We start from the raw sequence: 19355 nt of genomic DNA, 5'->3' as shown, positions 1-19355 counted from the left end.
TTTTTAAATTTTTAATTGAGAATATTAAAGAAAATTTCCAAATACTCTTTTATACATATTTCATGTCTGTAAAATGAATTTTTAAATTAAAATAATAAAATTGGCAAGATAATAAATTAATGTTATGCGAGGAATATCATTAGACATTGTGTATATTCACTTTTAAGTATATGTACCTACCTACATAATAGTAATTAGGCTCAAGGTTATATTAAAATTATGCCAACAATTAATTACTTTCTTTGTTATACTATTGAAATTCTTTTTTTTTATTGCAGAATAATAAAATATTTGTACTTGAGTATACTTTTGCGAAGTGCTTATATGCTGTCTGTATTCTTTAATAATGTAGGAATAATAAGATGATTATAATTTTATTTACAAACAAAAAGATTCATACCAAATTATAAATGTACAATATGAAGATATTTTAGAAATTGATGTTAAAAATGTGATTAAATTTTATTTTCAAATAACATTAATAAAATGTTTAAGAATTTCATTCAATTGTTGGAATTCAAAATTACATATAATTTTTTAAAATCGGCCTTGAGTTTTTATTTTACATAATAGGAATTAAACTATTTTGATTATTTTATTAAAAAAATATTTAATTTACTATCAATTTTAAAATTATATTGTTTCTATTATTATGAACTGATAACCAGCAAGCAATGAAAATGTAATAATGTAAGCGTAATGTAAACATTTAAGATTGTACACGATTCTCCGATTCTGTGTGTAAATTTTAGAATTAAAGCGTATGATTGTATTAAATAATGTGCTCTATATATTTGTATACCATTCTAAGAATTCATAATTTAGCATATATCTAAGTATAAATTCGAGCCCATTTTGCATAAATTTCGTACGTTTACCTTTATATCTAAGAAATTTAATTATTTTAATAAAACTTTCAATATTGTGTTCACATAAATTTTGCTATGAATGAAAATATATTATTAAAAAAATACAATAATACAAACTTTAATTAAAATTCAATCAAAAATAATTATGATTTTTATATACCTAAGTATGAAATCAATCAAGCATACATATTATTATAGTAATTTAGAAGGGCTTGTTCAACTTTTATATTAAGAAGAATACAAAAACAAAAGAAAGAAAATAATGATCATGATACTTTTACTTTCTTTTTATATATATATTTCGTATATGTGTACACATTTACATATTATGTATATGTAGATTTGTTGCATGCTCTAATGGTAAAAATTATATTGTTTATAAAAAATTTTGAATTCGATTGATAATGTGAGAAAATAAAAATTATTAACATTACAGCTATACATTATATATGTAATTTGTATGTATATAGATTGTAGATTGCAGATTTTTAAGAGAATCAATTATTGAGTGTATTTAAAAATTTAAGTATTTCTTTGGCTTGGTACTATTTTGAATTACAAGATGTGACCAGTTATTCATTTAATCTTATTTGTATATGATTTTAATCAGAACACATTAATAATATTTTATAAAAATTTTAAGAAAAGACTAACAAGGTAGCTAAAAACAATATTGAAATTTCTATTTGAATTCATTTAAGGAAAAAAGATCTCGAATATATTGTGAAACATTGTTTCCCAACTTGAGGGAACAAAAAATATTCCTCACCGAATATTGTAATTTAAATTTAATTTATGGTCATTCATCTTAATTTTAAAATTTTCTAGCATAATTTAAGATCAAATATAAAAAATATACGTAATAATTTTTTATGTATATGTATGCACAAATGATGTATAATAGTTATTGTTGTGGACTCTTCATTAAAATAATAGAAATTGATAGTTAGTTACATCGTCCAAAGTGTTATACCACTATTGTCTTCTTACATTCGTTTAATATTTTTTTGTATTTCTTTCAAAACAGTATATATAATTATATGCAAGTATTCCTTCTAAAGCAGCTTTACACACATACATATGTTAGATAAATTACTGTTTTTTCTTCAGTTCTCAATTATTAAGTGCAATCTTTATTAGCGATGTACAAGTACTCGATTAGCGATGTATATTTAAAAATAGAATTTTTATTTCCACGGTGCATAAATTTTCGGCTCTTGATCTTAACATAACAATTTTAAATCATAATATGATTTATGTAAACGATAAAAGAAGTAGAGCACTTCTACAAAAAAATAAAGAAATCTTTGAATTTTATTACAAAATTTTTTATTTACTTACATAATTCACTATGGTTCTCTATTTTATTATGAATAATATTTTCATTCCCAAATGTTAGATTCTAGTATCCAGATTAAAATTGATTAAAGCTTACACCAATTTAAAACATTAAAGATATTGCGAAGAAGAAGAAAAAAATAAATTATCCAAAACTTTTTTAACAAATTCAAAACTTTAATAATATTTATTAGAATTTCTTGCCTAGTACGGGGTATTACAATAAAAAAAAAAAAACGAAAAAAAAAAGAAAATAGAAATATTCTACAAATTGAGAATTAAATTCTTCTCTTCTTCTATTTTGTGTTATTGTGAATGCTTGAATGCTTTTTGTAGTTGGCTTGTCACTTGTTGTACTCATAAACTATAAAGGCAACATGTTGAAATATTTTTGTTTTGTCAAAGTAATTGTACTCATTTCACTTTTTTATTATTGTGATTCCATTTTATATATATTTATTTCTATTCTCTATTTACTTTTATAACTATTTTTATACATACATAATATATATAAATATATTATTTGAAATATAAATTTTTATGTAGAGTAATTTTAATAAAAGAAAAAACTATTGAATTTCTTTGAAATAGATCAACAAAAAATAAGATTTTTATACAACGTCATATAGAAATTATGTTTTTCGTTGCTCATGTACTTTCGGTACTTAAGTAAAAAAAAATAATTTTCTTAAATAAGAACATGAATGTAAGAAATAATGAATACGTAATGGAAGTTAATCTAGTTTATGTTCATAAACATGGTTAATTTTTCGTAATATAGCGAAATTAGTATATGAGTATTGCAGTTAAATCATATGAACTGCTTTGATTTCATGGAACATTTAAAAATATTTATCACATTACATTTTGGCAGTTTTACGTTTATGAAAATCTCTACTTGATTTTCGCCGCAAAAATCTTTCGACTTTGTTTTAGGTTATCATTTTTTCTTGTTTATTCTTCGTAAAAATTTATATAAAATAAATTATAAAATTCCACTGATCTTCATTTCCTTATTTTATTTATTAAATCTATTCCGAGCATTAATCGTATGTATAGTTACTTTCATCGAATATTTATGTATGTATGTATGTTTAAATACAAATCGAGAAAGATTAAAATATATTTTTCTTTATATAGGTTCTTTAAACTGTTTATGAGCCTATAAAATATAAAATATTTTGAGAAAGAGTAAAAATTCCTTTCAATTTTATTTTATTTTTCTGATATACCTACGTTTTTATGACAATTTTCCCTATTTTCTTTCCATTTCCGACAAAAAGATTCTTTTTCGTATGTGAGTATTTTACATTTCTTATACATACTAATACACTTTCACTGGAAAAACTGTTATAACGGAAAATCAAAAGGAAAAATATCATCTAGCGTATAAAAGAAAGAAATTTTCCTTTCAATAATTTTTTTTCTTCTTGATTTCAATAAAAGCAAAAAAAAAACATTAATAATTTATTTTTATTTTATTTTTTTTGGTGTCATTGTTGTGTGAAATATTTTGTAAAAAAAAAAATAAAAAAAAATTTATTAACATTGATTTTTCGACAAGTCTATATACATACAAGTACAATAAGCCACTAGGTGTGAGTAGGTACTATGAATACATAATAGGCATCTTTTAACTTTATGTGAAAATTAAAAAAGAATTTGGGAATATTAGAGCAGAAAGTATGTATAACGTATACGGTATTATAAATACGATACACTATGTATAAAATATTATTTCATTAAACTGTAACAATAAGCACATACATACTTACATTTTTCAATATAATATTTACCTCCCTTGTTTTAAGCGCTTTTTTGCTTGTTGCAAATGATTATTGATCTTGTAGATTTAATTTAAAATTTCTTAAATTGTATATCCGATTTGTTGAATTTAAAGGTATAATTACTTCTAAAAAGTTATTGTAACTCGTAAACTGAATCATGTGCAAATATACTTTACACGTGTGATGTAACGGCAATTGTATATTTTATTCCTTTATATTAAAAAACGTAAAAAACCCCTTATTTTACATAAAAACGTAAACAACTCTATATTTCTATCATAGAACCTAGTATCCTCAAACCTCTTATACACAACATAGAATACTTAATAGCAATCTAAGATCCTCCGTTAAAAATATATAAACTCCGGAATTTTCCATATCAAATGAAAAAAACACCATATATATTAAAAAACGTAAAAAACCCCTTTTTTACATAAAAACGTAAACAACTCTATATTTCTGTTATAGAACCTAATATCCTCAAACCTTTTATACACAACATAAAATACTTAATAGCAATCTAAGATCCTCCGTTAAAAATATATAAACTCCGGAATTTTTCATATCAAATGAAAAAAAAACACAATATATATTAAAAAACGTAAAAAACCCCTTATTTTACATAAAAACGTAAACAACTCTATATTTTTGTCATAGAACCCAATATCCTCAAACCTTTTATACACAACATAGAATACTTAAAAGTACTTTAGTATCCTCCGTTAAAAATATATAAACTCCGGAATTTTTCATATCAAATGAAAAAAAAACACAATATATATTAAAAAACGTAAAAAACCCCTTATTTTACATAAAAACGTAAACTTCTTCTTAATTCTCGTGAGCACTTTTAATTAAAATTATAATTAAATTCTGTATTTAAAGGCAACTAATTCTCTAAATAAATGTGATAATGTAACAATCGTACTGATAGTGTAAACACACGTGAACAATACGGGCGAAAAACTGATTTATATTAAGCTTATATAGATAAAATTGATAAACTACAATAGGTCTACCTAGATACTTGTTTGTTTTATAAAACTTTTGTCACTGAAAATATTACTATTTAGTTCCACAAATCGAATTTAATATAGTTTTATATACTTACATACATTTTTTCACATTTTTTCCAATAAATAATCTAAATTTTTCAATTAATGTCTTTAATAATTATTTTGTCATCTATTTTAAGTACAATAAATTACAATTATAGTTATTTTTCAAATCACTGTTGACATTAGTTATAATTTCATTAAAATTTCACAATAATGAATTGATTCAATGAATATTTTAAAAAATTTTTGAAAATTTCTTCATTTATTTACTATGCCAAGCAAATAATTGAAATAAATTATTTAATTTATGGAAATTACAATAATTTTTTTCTATTTCTTTTATTTAACAAATGAAATTTTTTTTCTATTAAATTAAAATAATTTAAAGAAAGTTCATTGTACTTAAATATGTTCCTATTTTAAAAGTATATTCTGTAATAGCGTTTCAGTTCACAATATAAAAGTGAATACTGTAAGTTTTTTTTTTAAATTTGGCAATTTAGAGTTTTAGAATTGAAAACTCGAATTCACACTATTTTAAAATGTAACCCTTCCTGTATATTTGAACATTTTTAATAATTTTATTGTGATAATTTATTTTTCCACTCAAATGTGCCTGTTAAATATAGGGTCAGTTGCAGTTAGTCATGTTTAAAAATAAATCATTTCAAATTACTAATAATTTATACATTACAACTTATTGTATACTGGTCAGCTATATTTTTGTAGAACATTTTCAATAACAAATTTCATTTCCGGTTTATCATCTAATAATATTAAATGCAAACGAAATTGATTCAGTTCATAAGTTATTTATGTCTTAAACCCATTTTACGCATCATCATTCGTGAAAATGTTGAAGTTAATTCACAATAAGTCTTTTATTTATTAAGAACCAAAGAGAATATTGAGTATCAAAAATTTTACCGTCATTATATCACATGCAATACTTTATAAGCACAACTACAATTCCAGTCCATTTTAATATCTACATAATTTTGTGCACTCGAATGTGTAGACCACATTTAATTAAAATACAAAATTTTAAAATTTAAATTCATGCTATTTGAACTTTATCAAATACATATTTAACATTATTTAAAGATTTAATAACAAATATTTCAAAGAGTATGAAGAATGTTTTTACACGCTCTAATGAGTTTTTCTATATATGCAAGTTAATCTGCATGAAAACTATGTATTGGTTTTTTTAGAAACACACTTTAATTGTGATAGAAAATTTAAATAAGTCATGCTTCATATAAATCATTAAAACTCAATAAAAATGTAATTTATTTTGTAAACATTAAAAAATCGTTGTTTAAGACATGTAATTTTATTATAGATTTTGGGAACACAACTTTTTAAAATTAAAAACCTTTTAACTGTAACATAGAAAATCTTCTCGTCTCTTAAAAAATGTCGATTTCCTAAATTTTTATACTAATCTTACTAAAAATATTTAAAAATAATTTTATTAACTTCCTTTATTTCAATATTTGCAGGTTATAGATGTCTTCGGGCAATTGGATTTTTAAGTGGATTACTTGTTGGAGCAAATACAATATTTATATTACAAAGTCTTAAAGTAACGAATTTGGAGACACCAGCCGATTCAGCTTTAGCTATTGTAAGTGGTTTTGTTGGTGCAGTATTAGGTTCAGCTCACCCAGTGGCGTCAGCTTTAGTAAGTACTGTTTTGAAAAAATTTGTAAATAAATTATAATTAAATTTCTAAAAAAAATTAAATTATTCTTATACAGGTAAGTGCTTTCGCTGGAGCAATACTTGCTGCAATTGCAATGGTTGTATGTGTTGCAACAATGCCTGATAATGAATTTGGTGTAAGTAATTTCGTTTTATAATTATTATTTTTTAAGTAAGTTAACAAATAACAAAATTTAATTTTTTATTTTTAATTTATATACGTACAGACAAGGGAACTATATGTGGCAATTATAGGTGGAGCAATAATATTTGCTGTGTTGACATTGTGCTGTGTTAAATATGTAACAATATTAGCGAGTAGCATAGTTGGTACTGCAATGATAATGGCATCAGTAGATTTTTTTATGCATAATTTAGAAACAATAGGATGGGTACGATATTTAATTTAAGAATTTTTCCAAAACAAAACAAAAATTTTAAATTTTAAAAAAATTTTAGTTAACAAATATGAAACCGAATCCTTCACCTCCACCATGTTGGGGTGGAGTATTATTATGTTCTTGGCCTGTGGCAGCAATTGTTAGTGTTATGGTACAATGTTTCATTACTGGTTGGCGTGTTGATCACAGAAAACGTATACAATATAGAAGACAAATACCAAGATCAAATTCAAGGCCACGTGAAACAAGAGAAGAAGCTAGACAACGAAAATATCGTTATTTATATCAAGTTCGTACAGCTAGAGGTGATATTATATCACAGGTAAGCTACATATATATACAAAATTTTATATGGAATTTTTATACTATTTATTCTATTATAATATTACTAATATAAAGTAAGCAAATTATTTGTGTGATTAATTGTATTTTGACTAAAAGTAACATAATGCAGTTTATTCGAAGAATATGTAATTAAAAAAATTACAATTTAAATATATAATTGATCCATAAACACAATACTAAATTTAAATTCTTTAAGGCAACAAAATTTAAATGAATGGTTCACATTTTCGAAATTGAAATAATAATTGGGCATTTATTTTCAGTTTAGTACACGTTTCACAAATTATTATTCTTCGAATATCCTGTTCAAAATATTATAAAATTTTTTATTTAAATTTTTCAATTATGTATTTTCTTTTTTTTTATTTTCATTTTTAATTGTGTTTAAACAAAAATATACGAATATTTCGAAAACAAACACTTTATCTATATATTTAAAGTGGTAAAATAATAAAAATACTTGAAAAAACCAAAAAAATATATATAAGAGTGGCGAATTCAAAAGTGTAACCCAATAATAATAAAAAAAAAAAACAGATTAGACATAAAGTCAAATTTCTATTACACTGAGTTTCAATTACAACTTGCCAAACCAAAATTTTGCAAATGGAATTTACAAAACTTAAACACAAATATTATTCTAAACAGTTTATTTACTAGCCAAAAAAATAAGATTAAGATGAAACTGTAAGCATAAAATTTTTAACAAAAATAACAGTAAAAAAATTAATTAATGTTATACATTTTAACATTTTTCGCCGCACATCAAATTTCTTATAATTATTTTTAATTGCCAAATTTAGCTAAAACCATAATATTCAAATCAATTCATTTTTAAATATACAATTTGAGAAGAAATTCATAAATATAGTAATTAAATATAAATCATTTTTAATTTTTTAAAATATTATTAAAATATTAGCAATACATATTAGAAATACATATACAAAACACACATTATATTATAGCGTAGATAGACTAAAAATAAACATTATATACATAAGTATATGATTCAATTAGGTTTTTAATTAATTAATTTATTTAAATTTATTTTAAATATATTGTTGCATTTTGAAGGTTATATAGTGATCTTCAGCCTTATTCTTAGTGATCTTAATTCTGAATTCTTGATAATCCTAAATAAATATGAAAATTCAGTAATGAATTTATAAGTATTTAGATTAAATTAATTTTAGAAATAATTTTATAATGTAATCATTTAAGAACCTAATAATTTTTATTACATGTAACACGGTTAAAGAATTCTAATTAATAAATGAAAAGATTAATTAAAAATAATAAAATTCAATATTTCAAATATTTCTAATGAACTGAAATAAATTCTGAAGAAAAAAATGGTTGAAGATCATTATTTAGTACAATAGTTTTATATTTTGGTTCTATTTATTAGAATAATATTAGAATAGTTTAATTCAGAAACATAATATTATTATTATTGTGTATATTTCAAAAAATCAACCAAAAAAAAATTTAAAATAAAATTATTTCCAGATTTCTCATTCATATACAGATGAATAAAAACTGTGTATATTATTGTGTATATTGAAAATAATGTATGTATTTGAAGAAAAGAGTTTTATTTTAATAAAAACGAAATCATTTTAATATTCAAAAAAAAATATAGCGTATAATAAATTTTACAACTTAATTCACCTGTAAGCAATTATACAGTTTTCTCTTGTATGAAAAATGAAATTTTAATGTACAAAAATATTGTTGCTCAGGTAAAAAGAAAACAAAATTAAAAAAAAAAATTGAAAATAAGTGTTCTAAAATTAAAAAAAAAAAAACTCATTATTCAGCTTATTTTTTTTTTGTAAAAATAAAATGTAGTTTACATATTTGTAATTTTTCGTTATTTTTTTATTAATAATATAGCACTATTCCAACTTTACTCATTTGCATGAAATTTACATGAACAAAAAAATATGAAAGACAAATGAAATTTTTCAAATAATTTAATTATTCAAAACATGAATACATTTAAAATATAAAAATAATTTTTTGCATGCAATATTATTTTCTGCAAATGAGTTTTTTTTTTTTCTTCTATAAATACCCTGTCTTCCTCACTATCCTAAGCTTTTTGCAATAATAGCTGAACAACATGTTTTAATAATATTATCGCTTCAAGAATATTATATATTAACAATGATTAATTAAAACATATTATATATTATACAATTCACTTTAACAAATATATAATTTTTTCAATTTTTAAAAAAAAAATTGTACAAAATATTAAAATAAATCAAATAAATATATCAAATTTTAACAGCATACGAATTAAATATAACCATTTGAGCGTATTCGTAAATGATTTTTTTTAAATATTTTAACAATAATTTGTTATAACATTTAATATTGATTTATACTAAAAAAAGAAATTGTTTTATATTGTTTAAAAAAATCATTTAAACATTTTATGATACTAAAATTTAAAATAAAATTTTATTATAGTTACTTTTTTTTTATAAAAGAAATAAGTATTTAAATATTAAAAATTCTAATTTTTTACTAATATTTTAATAAACGGTTAAATCTCTTAAAATTTCTTATATTTGTTAAAAGTAAATTATTGTTAACAAAGTTAATCAAATTATAGCAAAAGCATTTTATTTTTATTTTTAAAGAAATTAAAAATATATTATGCACAGAACATTATTTATATAATATACATAATTAAACAAATAATATAGATTTAGTTTTTTAGATATTTTAGATATTTTAAGTAATATCGGCTTAAATTTTAGTTAGAAAAACATACTGATTTCAAATTACAATTATTAATATTTATAAAATATATTACACAAGAAAAGAAGAAGCTAAATTATGATACCTTGGTGTTGTCGTAGATTTGAAATCGGTCCTAAATATTAAATTTTTGTAAATTCATAATTTTTTTTCTTTGTTTTAAATTTTATAATTGTAATTTTAACCTGTAGCATTTTGTTTATATACAGCGGAGGACTTCCTTTTCTTGAACCACATTTAAACTGGATAGTTTAAAGGACAAAAACTTCAAGAGAAGTAGTCCAGTCCAATTAAAACAAGAGTTCAAGGAAAGGGTTCATTTGTCTGTATTTAATTTGTATAATTTCGATAAAAAATATCATTACATTTACAATATTAAAAATTCATTATCTACGCTAAAAACGCTAAATTGGTTACCTAATTCTATATTTATACCTTAGACAATTAAGAATCATCGATTTCTTCTAAATTTATAATTGTACATTAATAATAAAATAATTGTCATATATAATCATTTTGTTTTAAAAAATAATCTATACTACATTGTTGTATTTATATTATCTTCCAATCAAAAAAAAAAATTATTCCAAATACATGTCACCATTTTATATAAACATTTATTACAAAATGATTTATTTAAACTTCTGTAGAGAACTCAGTGTTTTATAATTAGATAATAACAAAATGACAATAATAATACAAAATGCAAAAAAAAAAAATATTTAAATTCATTATTTTTTAAGTCATACATAATATATATATATAAATATATTCAAAATATGATTGTGTATTAATCCTATTCAGGCAAGAAAATACTTTGTTGTCCTTTTCTTTTTTAATTTTTTAATTTGTATTAAATTTATTTTGCTATTTTTCATTATATATTTTTCATAAGACATTTTACATAATTTTAATATCCTATTTTATTTTAATTTTTTTCGTTCAAACATATTTGTTATTTATTAAAAAAAAAATTTAAATATTTTAAATTGTAACATCACACATAAGTAAAAAAATTAAAAAATCATTATCAAAAAAATTTTTTTCCCTTTTACATCTTAAAATTTTTATAAAAACCATTATTTTTCATAAATTATTTTGTATTATGGCATATTTTTAGCATTAAAAGTGTTTATTGTCAGAAAAGTCTTATGAATTCTATATTAAATTATAAAATTATTAAAAGAAAAATAATTATCCTATCTATAATTGACAATGTTACTGAATTTTAAGTATTAAATTTACTTTAAAACATGTTTCTATCCCAAAATGTTCGATTATTCGGCAATATTATTATAAAATTAACATAAAAAATTTCATTTGTCGTTGGAAGAACCGTGCATTTTGCTAAAAAAGAAAACCAGAAATGAAAAATTCAGTTCAATCAATGCCTAAAAATAAAAACAAATTAAAATATTTTATTAAATGTTGTTTGAGTTCAATATAAATAATTAAAAAAATAAATAAATAAATATATATATAATTAAATTTATTTCTTTTTAACTATATAAAAATAATAAAATACTTTTCTTGTAAAAATTATGCCTATAAAATATGCATTATACATACATACATATTTCATATTTAAATTTTGAAATTAAAATTTTACTTTCTTAAATTTAATTAATTTAATTTGTTTTTTAACATTTCTTTTTTTTTCAATTTTAGAATTATGTATCAGCATTACAAAAACGTATACAACCTGGTATTGATACACCATCAGAACATTCAATTAATAAAAATAGCTCAAATGAACGTAATTCAATGCGTAGCGATAGAACTGATAGAACTCATTTTACACATATTCCAGATTCTGATATCAATGATAAAATGGAAATTGTTAATGAAAGAGGATAACAAATAATGTATAGACATTAGGAATATTATTATTAAGTAATAATATTAAAATAAGTAATAATTATATACTATTTAAAAAAATACAATACAAAAAAAAAATTAAAAAATAAAACAGTCCCGATTTTGAAAAATTAATAAAACACAAAATAATTGTTTAAAAAAAAAATACATAAAAAAAAAATAAACTAAAAAATTAACAAACAAACGTGATAAATTACATTTATGTATAAATATTTTATAAATATAAATAGCTATATACATATTTATGATTATTTGTAGAAAATTTTAGATTTGTAGAAATTTAATTAAAAAAAAATTCATAAAATAAAATAATAATGACACATAAAACAAAAATAAAGAAAAACAAATTATTTAAAAAAATTCAATTTTAAATTGAAACAAAAGATTATGTTGTTTTTTTTATTTATAATTTTAGCTTATTTAATTATATAATTTTTTTTTTATAAATAATGTATACATATGTATATATGTATGTATAATATTATTGTAGTTATAAAAATATAGTTGTATATACAACAGAATTTAATAGACTTATATTGCAAGTCCCTTAATTTTTATATTAGGTAGGAATATAAAAAAAAAACAATTAAAATTAAAATAATATAATTATATTAATAATTATATTGTTATACAATGTATCAATAATCAGTCATTTTAATATTTAATTTAATTTAATTTTTATTTCAAAAGTAATAGTATTCATAAATTTAGATTATAGTTTCAAATTATTATAAACTCTTTATAAAACTTTTAAATATACTAATATTATTTACAAACTATTACAAAAAATATGATATTATAACCATATTCCAATATAACAGAATTCGTAACAAAAAAAATTTGCTAATGCAATTATTAACTGTTTTATAATAAAAAATGGATAATTGGAATTTATTTAAATTCTTTTATTTAAATTTATGTACTATGATTTTTTTTTTCATTTTCTTTATGTGTAAATGCATAAAAATTCATTATTTTTTAAATATGAATTATATTTTTAAAAGAAAATTGCTTTTTAATTGGGAACCGAAAATTTATTTCTACTTATACATGTATTTCGTGCAGTACATATGCTTGAATTCTTTTTGAGGAGTGCGTAGAACACTGATAGAGGACGTATGTATATATCTAACGAAATGTAATATATTAGCTGAAATAAATATTTGATTCCGGAAAAGAGTGAGTTTAATCATTATTTTGGAAAAAATATCCACATTTTCAATAAACATTTTTAAAATACTTAAAATTTAATTGAAACGATTATGTTCACAATTATAAGAAACTAAATTATATAAAATAAAAATGACTGAAAAATTGATCAAAAAATTATAAAACGAAAGAAGAAGTAAAAAAATTTTTAAAACAATAAAGTTTTTAAAACTGATAAGCAAAAAATAAAATATATTTAAACTATAAAATTAATAAACAAAAAAAAAATAAAATTTACTTTAAACTTACATATTTGATGTATAAATAATATTAATATAAAGATATATTTAAATAATTAAAAAAAATAAATAAATAAACATAAATTGCTAAAAAAAAAACCAAAAACAAAACAAAAATATTGTATTTGTAGTATATTATATAATAAAAATTAAAAAAAAAAAAGAGTTATCATTAAATGAAAAGGCAAAAAACCAAAATATTTTTTAGGAGGCATTGTAGTAATAAATTTTTAAAAATGTAATAATATCTTACAAAATACATTAACTCTATTGTACTGTCCAGACTAAAATTAATAAGTTTATAAATGAACACTAATGTGCAGTGTGTACCTAATGTCGGATCAATTGAATTATTGAAATTTTTTAAATATTACAATAACTTTTGTATAAATAATATATCTTTGTTATATTTTCTAAATCTTTTTATACTTAAACTTCTGTTCAAATTTTAATTTTAATTATAATCTTACACAATTAGTGTAGAAGATACCACATCATCCATATATAAATGAAATTATTAATGAAAATGTACTAAAATAATGTATGGCATATAATGAGAATATCATTATTTAAGAAAGCATCCGACATTAATACTTATGTATATTTGAAATCTTCTAAATTTTTTAAAATTAAAATCTAAACTATTGGCATAATAAAATGTTTATATTTGTATGAAATTATTGTACTATGTGGGTTATTTATGCAATATGTATTTATAACATAATTAAAATATGTACATATATATATATACATACAATACAATAATAGTAAATATTGTATAAATTCATACTTATAAAGAAAATATGAACATAATAATTATAAATTTACCAATGAAAATGAAATTTTAAAGAGTGAAAATTTTGTAATTATTCCAATTATATAAAATAAAAAAAATTATTTTTGTTGTAACATAATGTTTGTGAGTTTATACATATGTAATTGTATAATATTTGGTTTTTAAAATTCTTTAATTTTTAAAATTTGAAATTTTTTTCTTGATTAAATATTAGGAAAAAAAAATTAAAAACAAATTTTAATAAAAAAAAATCCCACATTCAATATACATATGTACGTACATAGGTATGTATTTATGTACTTAAAAAATAATTGTAAATAAGAAAGAAACAATTACCTCCTAACCTGAAAATGATACTCTTTAGAATAACAAGTTACAATGAAAGAGCTCTCATTTTAATCAACATAATATCTTTATTATATTTAAATGTATCTAATATTTAAATCTAAATAAAAGATCAATTTTAATTTAAATAATTTTATAATATTTTGCTTTTTATTTTCATGTCAAATAAAAAATATTTTTTTTATGCAGATTAAACTATTTTTCAAAATTTTTTAAAATTAATCGATTCAAAACTTGATTTATAAGTTAGTTTTTTGTGAATAAAATTAATAGAAAACCGAATTGTTAATATCATTTTTTATATTTAATTCATTAAATTAAAAAAAAAAAATTACAAAAAAAAAAGAATTTCTTTCATTGTAATTAAGCTCTTATACTGCTAATATTTGTAGTGAATTTTTATAAAATATTTGTTGATAAATCAAAACGATTTTTTAATTACATATAACATCTTCTTAAAATTGTAAGAACATAATAGAAAAAAAAAATCAAAAAACAATTATATCAATCTAAAAAAAAAATCATTTATATCCAAAGAAATAAATTAGCTGAAATTATTATAAACCAGCCATTAGAAATTCAAATAAAAAAATTTTATTTTCATTTATTAATTAAAAAAAGTAAAATAAAATCCGAAAAATATTAATTTTAGTTAAAGTAAGAGGATTTTTCATTTTTAAATATAAAACTAATTTACATTATGTACAAACATAAGATTTTTGTGCAATATATATATATATATGTATGTAAAATTGCCGAAAAAAAATCTGCTTCTAATTTTTAACGGAATTTCATTGACATCAAATAATAAAACTATTAAAATCATTCTAGTTATATGTGTACAAAAGTATCATTTTGTTGAGTAAATTTTTAAAAAATTAAATAGAATTTATATCAAAAGTTTATTAAATCCAACTTTTATTCTATAAATGTCCTAATTATCGAATTTAATTCACTCCGATTTATTATTAAATTTACAATGAAAAATTATGTATGTTTAGACATTATACTTGATTTTTTCAAAATGAAAAGTAATTTTAATTATTTTAAAAATATTAAGATCCTTTTTTATTATAACAATAAACTGCCAAAATTTTAATATAGACTTAACTCATCATTAATTTCTTATTTAATTTAAAATAACATTTTAAATATATTTTTTGACTTATCTTACATTTCTTCTATAACTACTTCATACAGTGAAAAACTATTTTTCCTTTACGTATTATCGTAAATTATTTAAAGTTATAGCAAGACTGATTTTTATCTCATTTTAAAATGCCAGATAAGAAGCAGAAAATGTGGATTCACAATTAATTTTGTTGTCTTCCAATATAATTTGTAAATATTTGTAATAAATTTTTTAAATTAACACAAAATTCAAAATATTTTCTCAAAAGAATGTCCCAGCATAAAAAAAAATTGCTAGAAATTGAAATTTAAATTTAATAATTGAATAAAAATCAATTGAGGTAGAAATTTAAAAAATGATAAGCATCAAATCGAATTGAAGTGAAAGTGCTATGATGATCGAATAATTAAAAAAAAATTAAAATTTTTAAAATTCGGATTATTTTTTCTAATTGTTTTTAATGAAAATTTCTTGTAAATAAAAAACTACGTAAAAGTTATATTTGAAATGTAAAAAATGTTCCAATTCAAAATTTTTGTTTTTTCAAATTAGAAAATTTAAAAAAGTAATAAGTTACTGTATGTACTAAAAGATTGCAAACATTTGTATTTATTTTATATTCACAATACTAAATAGTATTCCTTTTTTAAAATTTGAAAAGAACGCATACAATTTTACCACAAATACTTACAAATATTTCAATTCTCCATAATATTTAAATATAATTAATATATGTACATATTTTTGTATGCGTTTCTAAAGTTTATATTATTAAAATTTTAAATTAATTTGATGAGAAATAGCTTAATGTTTCAAATTAACAAATTAAAGGAAAAAGTAAAAATTATTCTGAATATCTTAATCATAAAATGAAAAAAAAAAAATGTTATATTTGTAATATATAAAAGCATATATTTGTATATGTTATGTATATTTATAAAATAAAAAATAGTCCGCAAATTAAATATATTCCAAATAAATAATTCTATATTTATGTAAAAAAAAAAAGCGATTACTATTTTATTTAAAGGAATATATACATACTTAAATCTCTTTCCAATTATTGCAGTTAAATTTTAGGCAGCCACAATGATTTTGTTAATGTTGATCTCTGTTGAGGAACCATACACAAATTCTGTTTACTTTTCATTCCTGATACTTCATTAATTACACCTGTTACAATATCTTGAAAATGTTTTCTGAAATTATATTGTCGAAATTAATATCACAATATATCAAAGAAAAAAAAATGTAAATAAATTATTAAAATACCTATGTCCAAAGTTATTAATTTTCTTACACAACGATTGAATGAACCAAGACCCTGTTCCTTTATCTCTAAATGATGCATACCCTGGAACTGTAGAAATCACAGTTAATATATCCCCAAGGAACAATTTATTTGCTTTTATTTCTTTTGAATAATTTTTTATTGATTCATTTTTAATTAGTCCAATAGCTTTTAGATATTCCATAGGTGAATCACATTCTAAAGTATCTGCTTCTTGCATTTGTGTACCTTGACAAGCTTGTATTATTAATACTTTAGGCTTTTTATATAATTCTTTTGATGAAGCAAGTATTTCTTCAATATCGTTTATTTTGACCGGTATACTGTTAGATCCATATACAACACCTTAAAAATAGTATTGGTTTCAAATTTTAAAAATTTTTCAATTTTATTGTATTTTTTACCTTCTAAACCATGGCTTAAGATACAAATAATTAATGAATCAAATATTATAGACTTTTTTACATAATCTCGTATAATTGCTAAAATTTCATTATGTGTAAGATTATTTTTTGCTTGTGATATATAGCCAAATTTTTCAAATGTTTCTTTAAGCGCGTCCCTATCCTTCATTGTTCCTTCCCGATTTTTAAATGGACTCTCAGGCAAAAGATTCTGAAATTTTTTAAATATAAATTTTTTTTAAATATGTATGTAAGTATTTTTAATTGAAAAATATTCACCCTTAAATTAGGATCCTTTTCTTCGTAAAATTCATATTGATTGATAATCAGAGCAAATCCAGCATTTCCACGTTCGAGTTTGTAAATATCATGTTCAGCATAATCAATTTCAGTTCCACTTTGATATGAGGAACTTGATTCTGCTGTTGGTACGCAATATTGAGACTGAATACTTAAATTTCGAAGATCATTAACTAAACGCGCATCTTCTTTCCTTTCATTCTTTTCGCTAACATATTTACAAGCGCTTTCCAGGATATCTTTTAATGTATCCTTTCCGTAAACTTTTAAAAAATTTGTAATTATTTTCATATTAGGCTTTTTAGAGCCACTATTATCATCAGGCCATTCTCCTATTTCAATAATAGAAGATGTCATCCAATCTAACAAAAATATTTCTAAAAACGATGAATCGGAAAAATTGAAATTATTGCCTGGTATTTGTCTTCTTACTTCACACAATAGAGCTTGCGTTTCTGATTGACTAAGATTTTCGCATACAAAATACAGTGCTTTTAGTACAGGATGGATTGATAAACTGGTCTCTGGTCTGTATGGTAAAAATGTAATTTCATATTCATATTTGCTTACGCCCAGTTTTCTAAGAACTTTATGAGCTTTAATAATTGCTAATGCTTCTATTAAACAGAATCTCCAGTTTTTTTTGTTTTCTCTAGTAAAGTTGAATAGTATGTCTGAAACTAGGTTTTGATTCATATAAAGAGCTAATAGCTTTTGAAGGGCGAATAAATTATTAGCTTTGGTATTCCCAAAAAGTAAAAACGCCAGTGAGACCTAAAACATTTCAAAGTTAATTATGTTCAATATTTACATACATACATGCATATGTATGCAGGCAGTTGGGTATATGAATACGGATACGGATGTATCCGTATACTATGTATACTGCGGATACATCTAATATGTGTAAACTTACTCATATTTATATATGTATGTATGTATGTAGGTACATAGGATTACATTAATTTAAATTGTTTTACTATTATTCAGAAAAAATTTCAGCATGTCGAACAGTGCAATATATTATACATTCTTCTAATCTTTACAAAATTATAGAATCAAGCAAATTTTAATTCACAACATGTAAATGATACATTACTCAATTATTACAAATATGAACATACTCACTTTTTCGGCAAAACATAAATCTCGTTCGAGGTAAGGTAAATCTTCTGAGTGTAGATTTTGTATTTGACTTAGAATATTGTTTTTACTTTTTGAAGAAGGACCCATTGTTTCCATGATTTATAATTTATAATTGACTATTTTTACTAATTCTATAAATTAATTAATTATATCAGTCACTATCCTATTTTATTTCGAGGTAAGTTACTACGATTTGAAAAAAGAAAATCTGGGAAATTCCCTTAATTTACAAGGGAGTATCAAAATAACAATGTTTTTATTTATATTTCACTTTTTGGTTTATTGAAGACAGTTCTTACTTTAGCGCCGTTTTTGACATTTTACAAAATGCCATG

At 20.9% G+C, this 19355-nt stretch overlaps 2 protein-coding genes across 5 annotated transcripts in view; one reads left to right on the top strand and one right to left on the bottom strand.

Annotated features, from left to right (window-relative positions):
• The window catches only part of LOC129607798 (transmembrane protein 198), an 81209-nt gene extending 68802 nt beyond the window's left edge, over positions 1 to 12407 (top strand). Inside the window, exons 4-9 of one of the 3 annotated variants that reach the window (XR_008696845.1) lie at positions 6558 to 6739; positions 6816 to 6896; positions 6987 to 7151; positions 7219 to 7482; positions 7946 to 8192; positions 11949 to 12090. Coding sequence is in view for 2 of the 3 variants with exons in the window: in XM_055518975.1 (XP_055374950.1) it covers positions 6558 to 6739; positions 6816 to 6896; positions 6987 to 7151; positions 7219 to 7482; positions 11949 to 12137 (881 nt within the window). In the remaining variant the exon portion in view is untranslated. Of the gene's footprint in view, positions 1 to 6557; positions 6740 to 6815; positions 6897 to 6986; positions 7152 to 7218; positions 7483 to 7945; positions 8193 to 9017; positions 9203 to 11948 lie in introns of those variants that run through there. The other 2 variants (XM_055518975.1, XM_055518976.1) reach the window with 2 other exon arrangements.
• LOC129607797 (caspase-8) lies at positions 11428 to 19276 on the bottom strand. Of its 2 annotated transcripts, XM_055518974.1 has the most exons (7): positions 19003 to 19276; positions 17854 to 18648; positions 17575 to 17785; positions 17399 to 17515; positions 17152 to 17239; positions 16924 to 17078; positions 11428 to 11671 (listed from the first exon to the last, which is right to left on the bottom strand). In XM_055518974.1, the coding sequence occupies exons 1-6, from the start codon at positions 19114 to 19116 to the stop codon at positions 16949 to 16951; spliced, it is 1455 nt and encodes a 484-aa protein (XP_055374949.1). In that variant the 5' UTR covers positions 19117 to 19276; the 3' UTR covers positions 11428 to 11671; positions 16924 to 16948. The 2 variants fall into 2 exon arrangements, with proteins under 2 accessions (XP_055374949.1, XP_055374948.1); XM_055518973.1 differs by having other exon boundaries at positions 17152 to 17515.
• Positions 19277 to 19355: the final 79 nt, after the last annotated feature.

Source organism: Condylostylus longicornis, unplaced genomic scaffold (assembly GCF_029603195.1).
Source record: "Condylostylus longicornis isolate FDR11 unplaced genomic scaffold, ASM2960319v2 ptg000028l, whole genome shotgun sequence".
Taxonomy (NCBI): domain Eukaryota; kingdom Metazoa; phylum Arthropoda; class Insecta; order Diptera; family Dolichopodidae; genus Condylostylus; species Condylostylus longicornis.
This window is presented reverse-complemented; position numbering and strand designations above follow the sequence as displayed.

Excerpts from the sequence above, each read along its gene's own strand:
- LOC129607797 (XM_055518973.1), bottom strand. The coding sequence starts at position 19,116 with ATGGAAACAATGGGTCCTTCTTCAAAAAGTAAAAACAATATTCTAAGT. Across the intron at positions 17,516-17,574 it reads CTTAAGCCATGGTTTAGAAG|GTGTTGTATATGGATCTAAC; the intron begins GTAAAAAATACA and ends ACTATTTTTAAG. Across the intron at positions 17,079-17,151 it reads ATTAATAACTTTGGACATAG|AAAACATTTTCAAGATATTG; the intron begins GTATTTTAATAA and ends ATATAATTTCAG.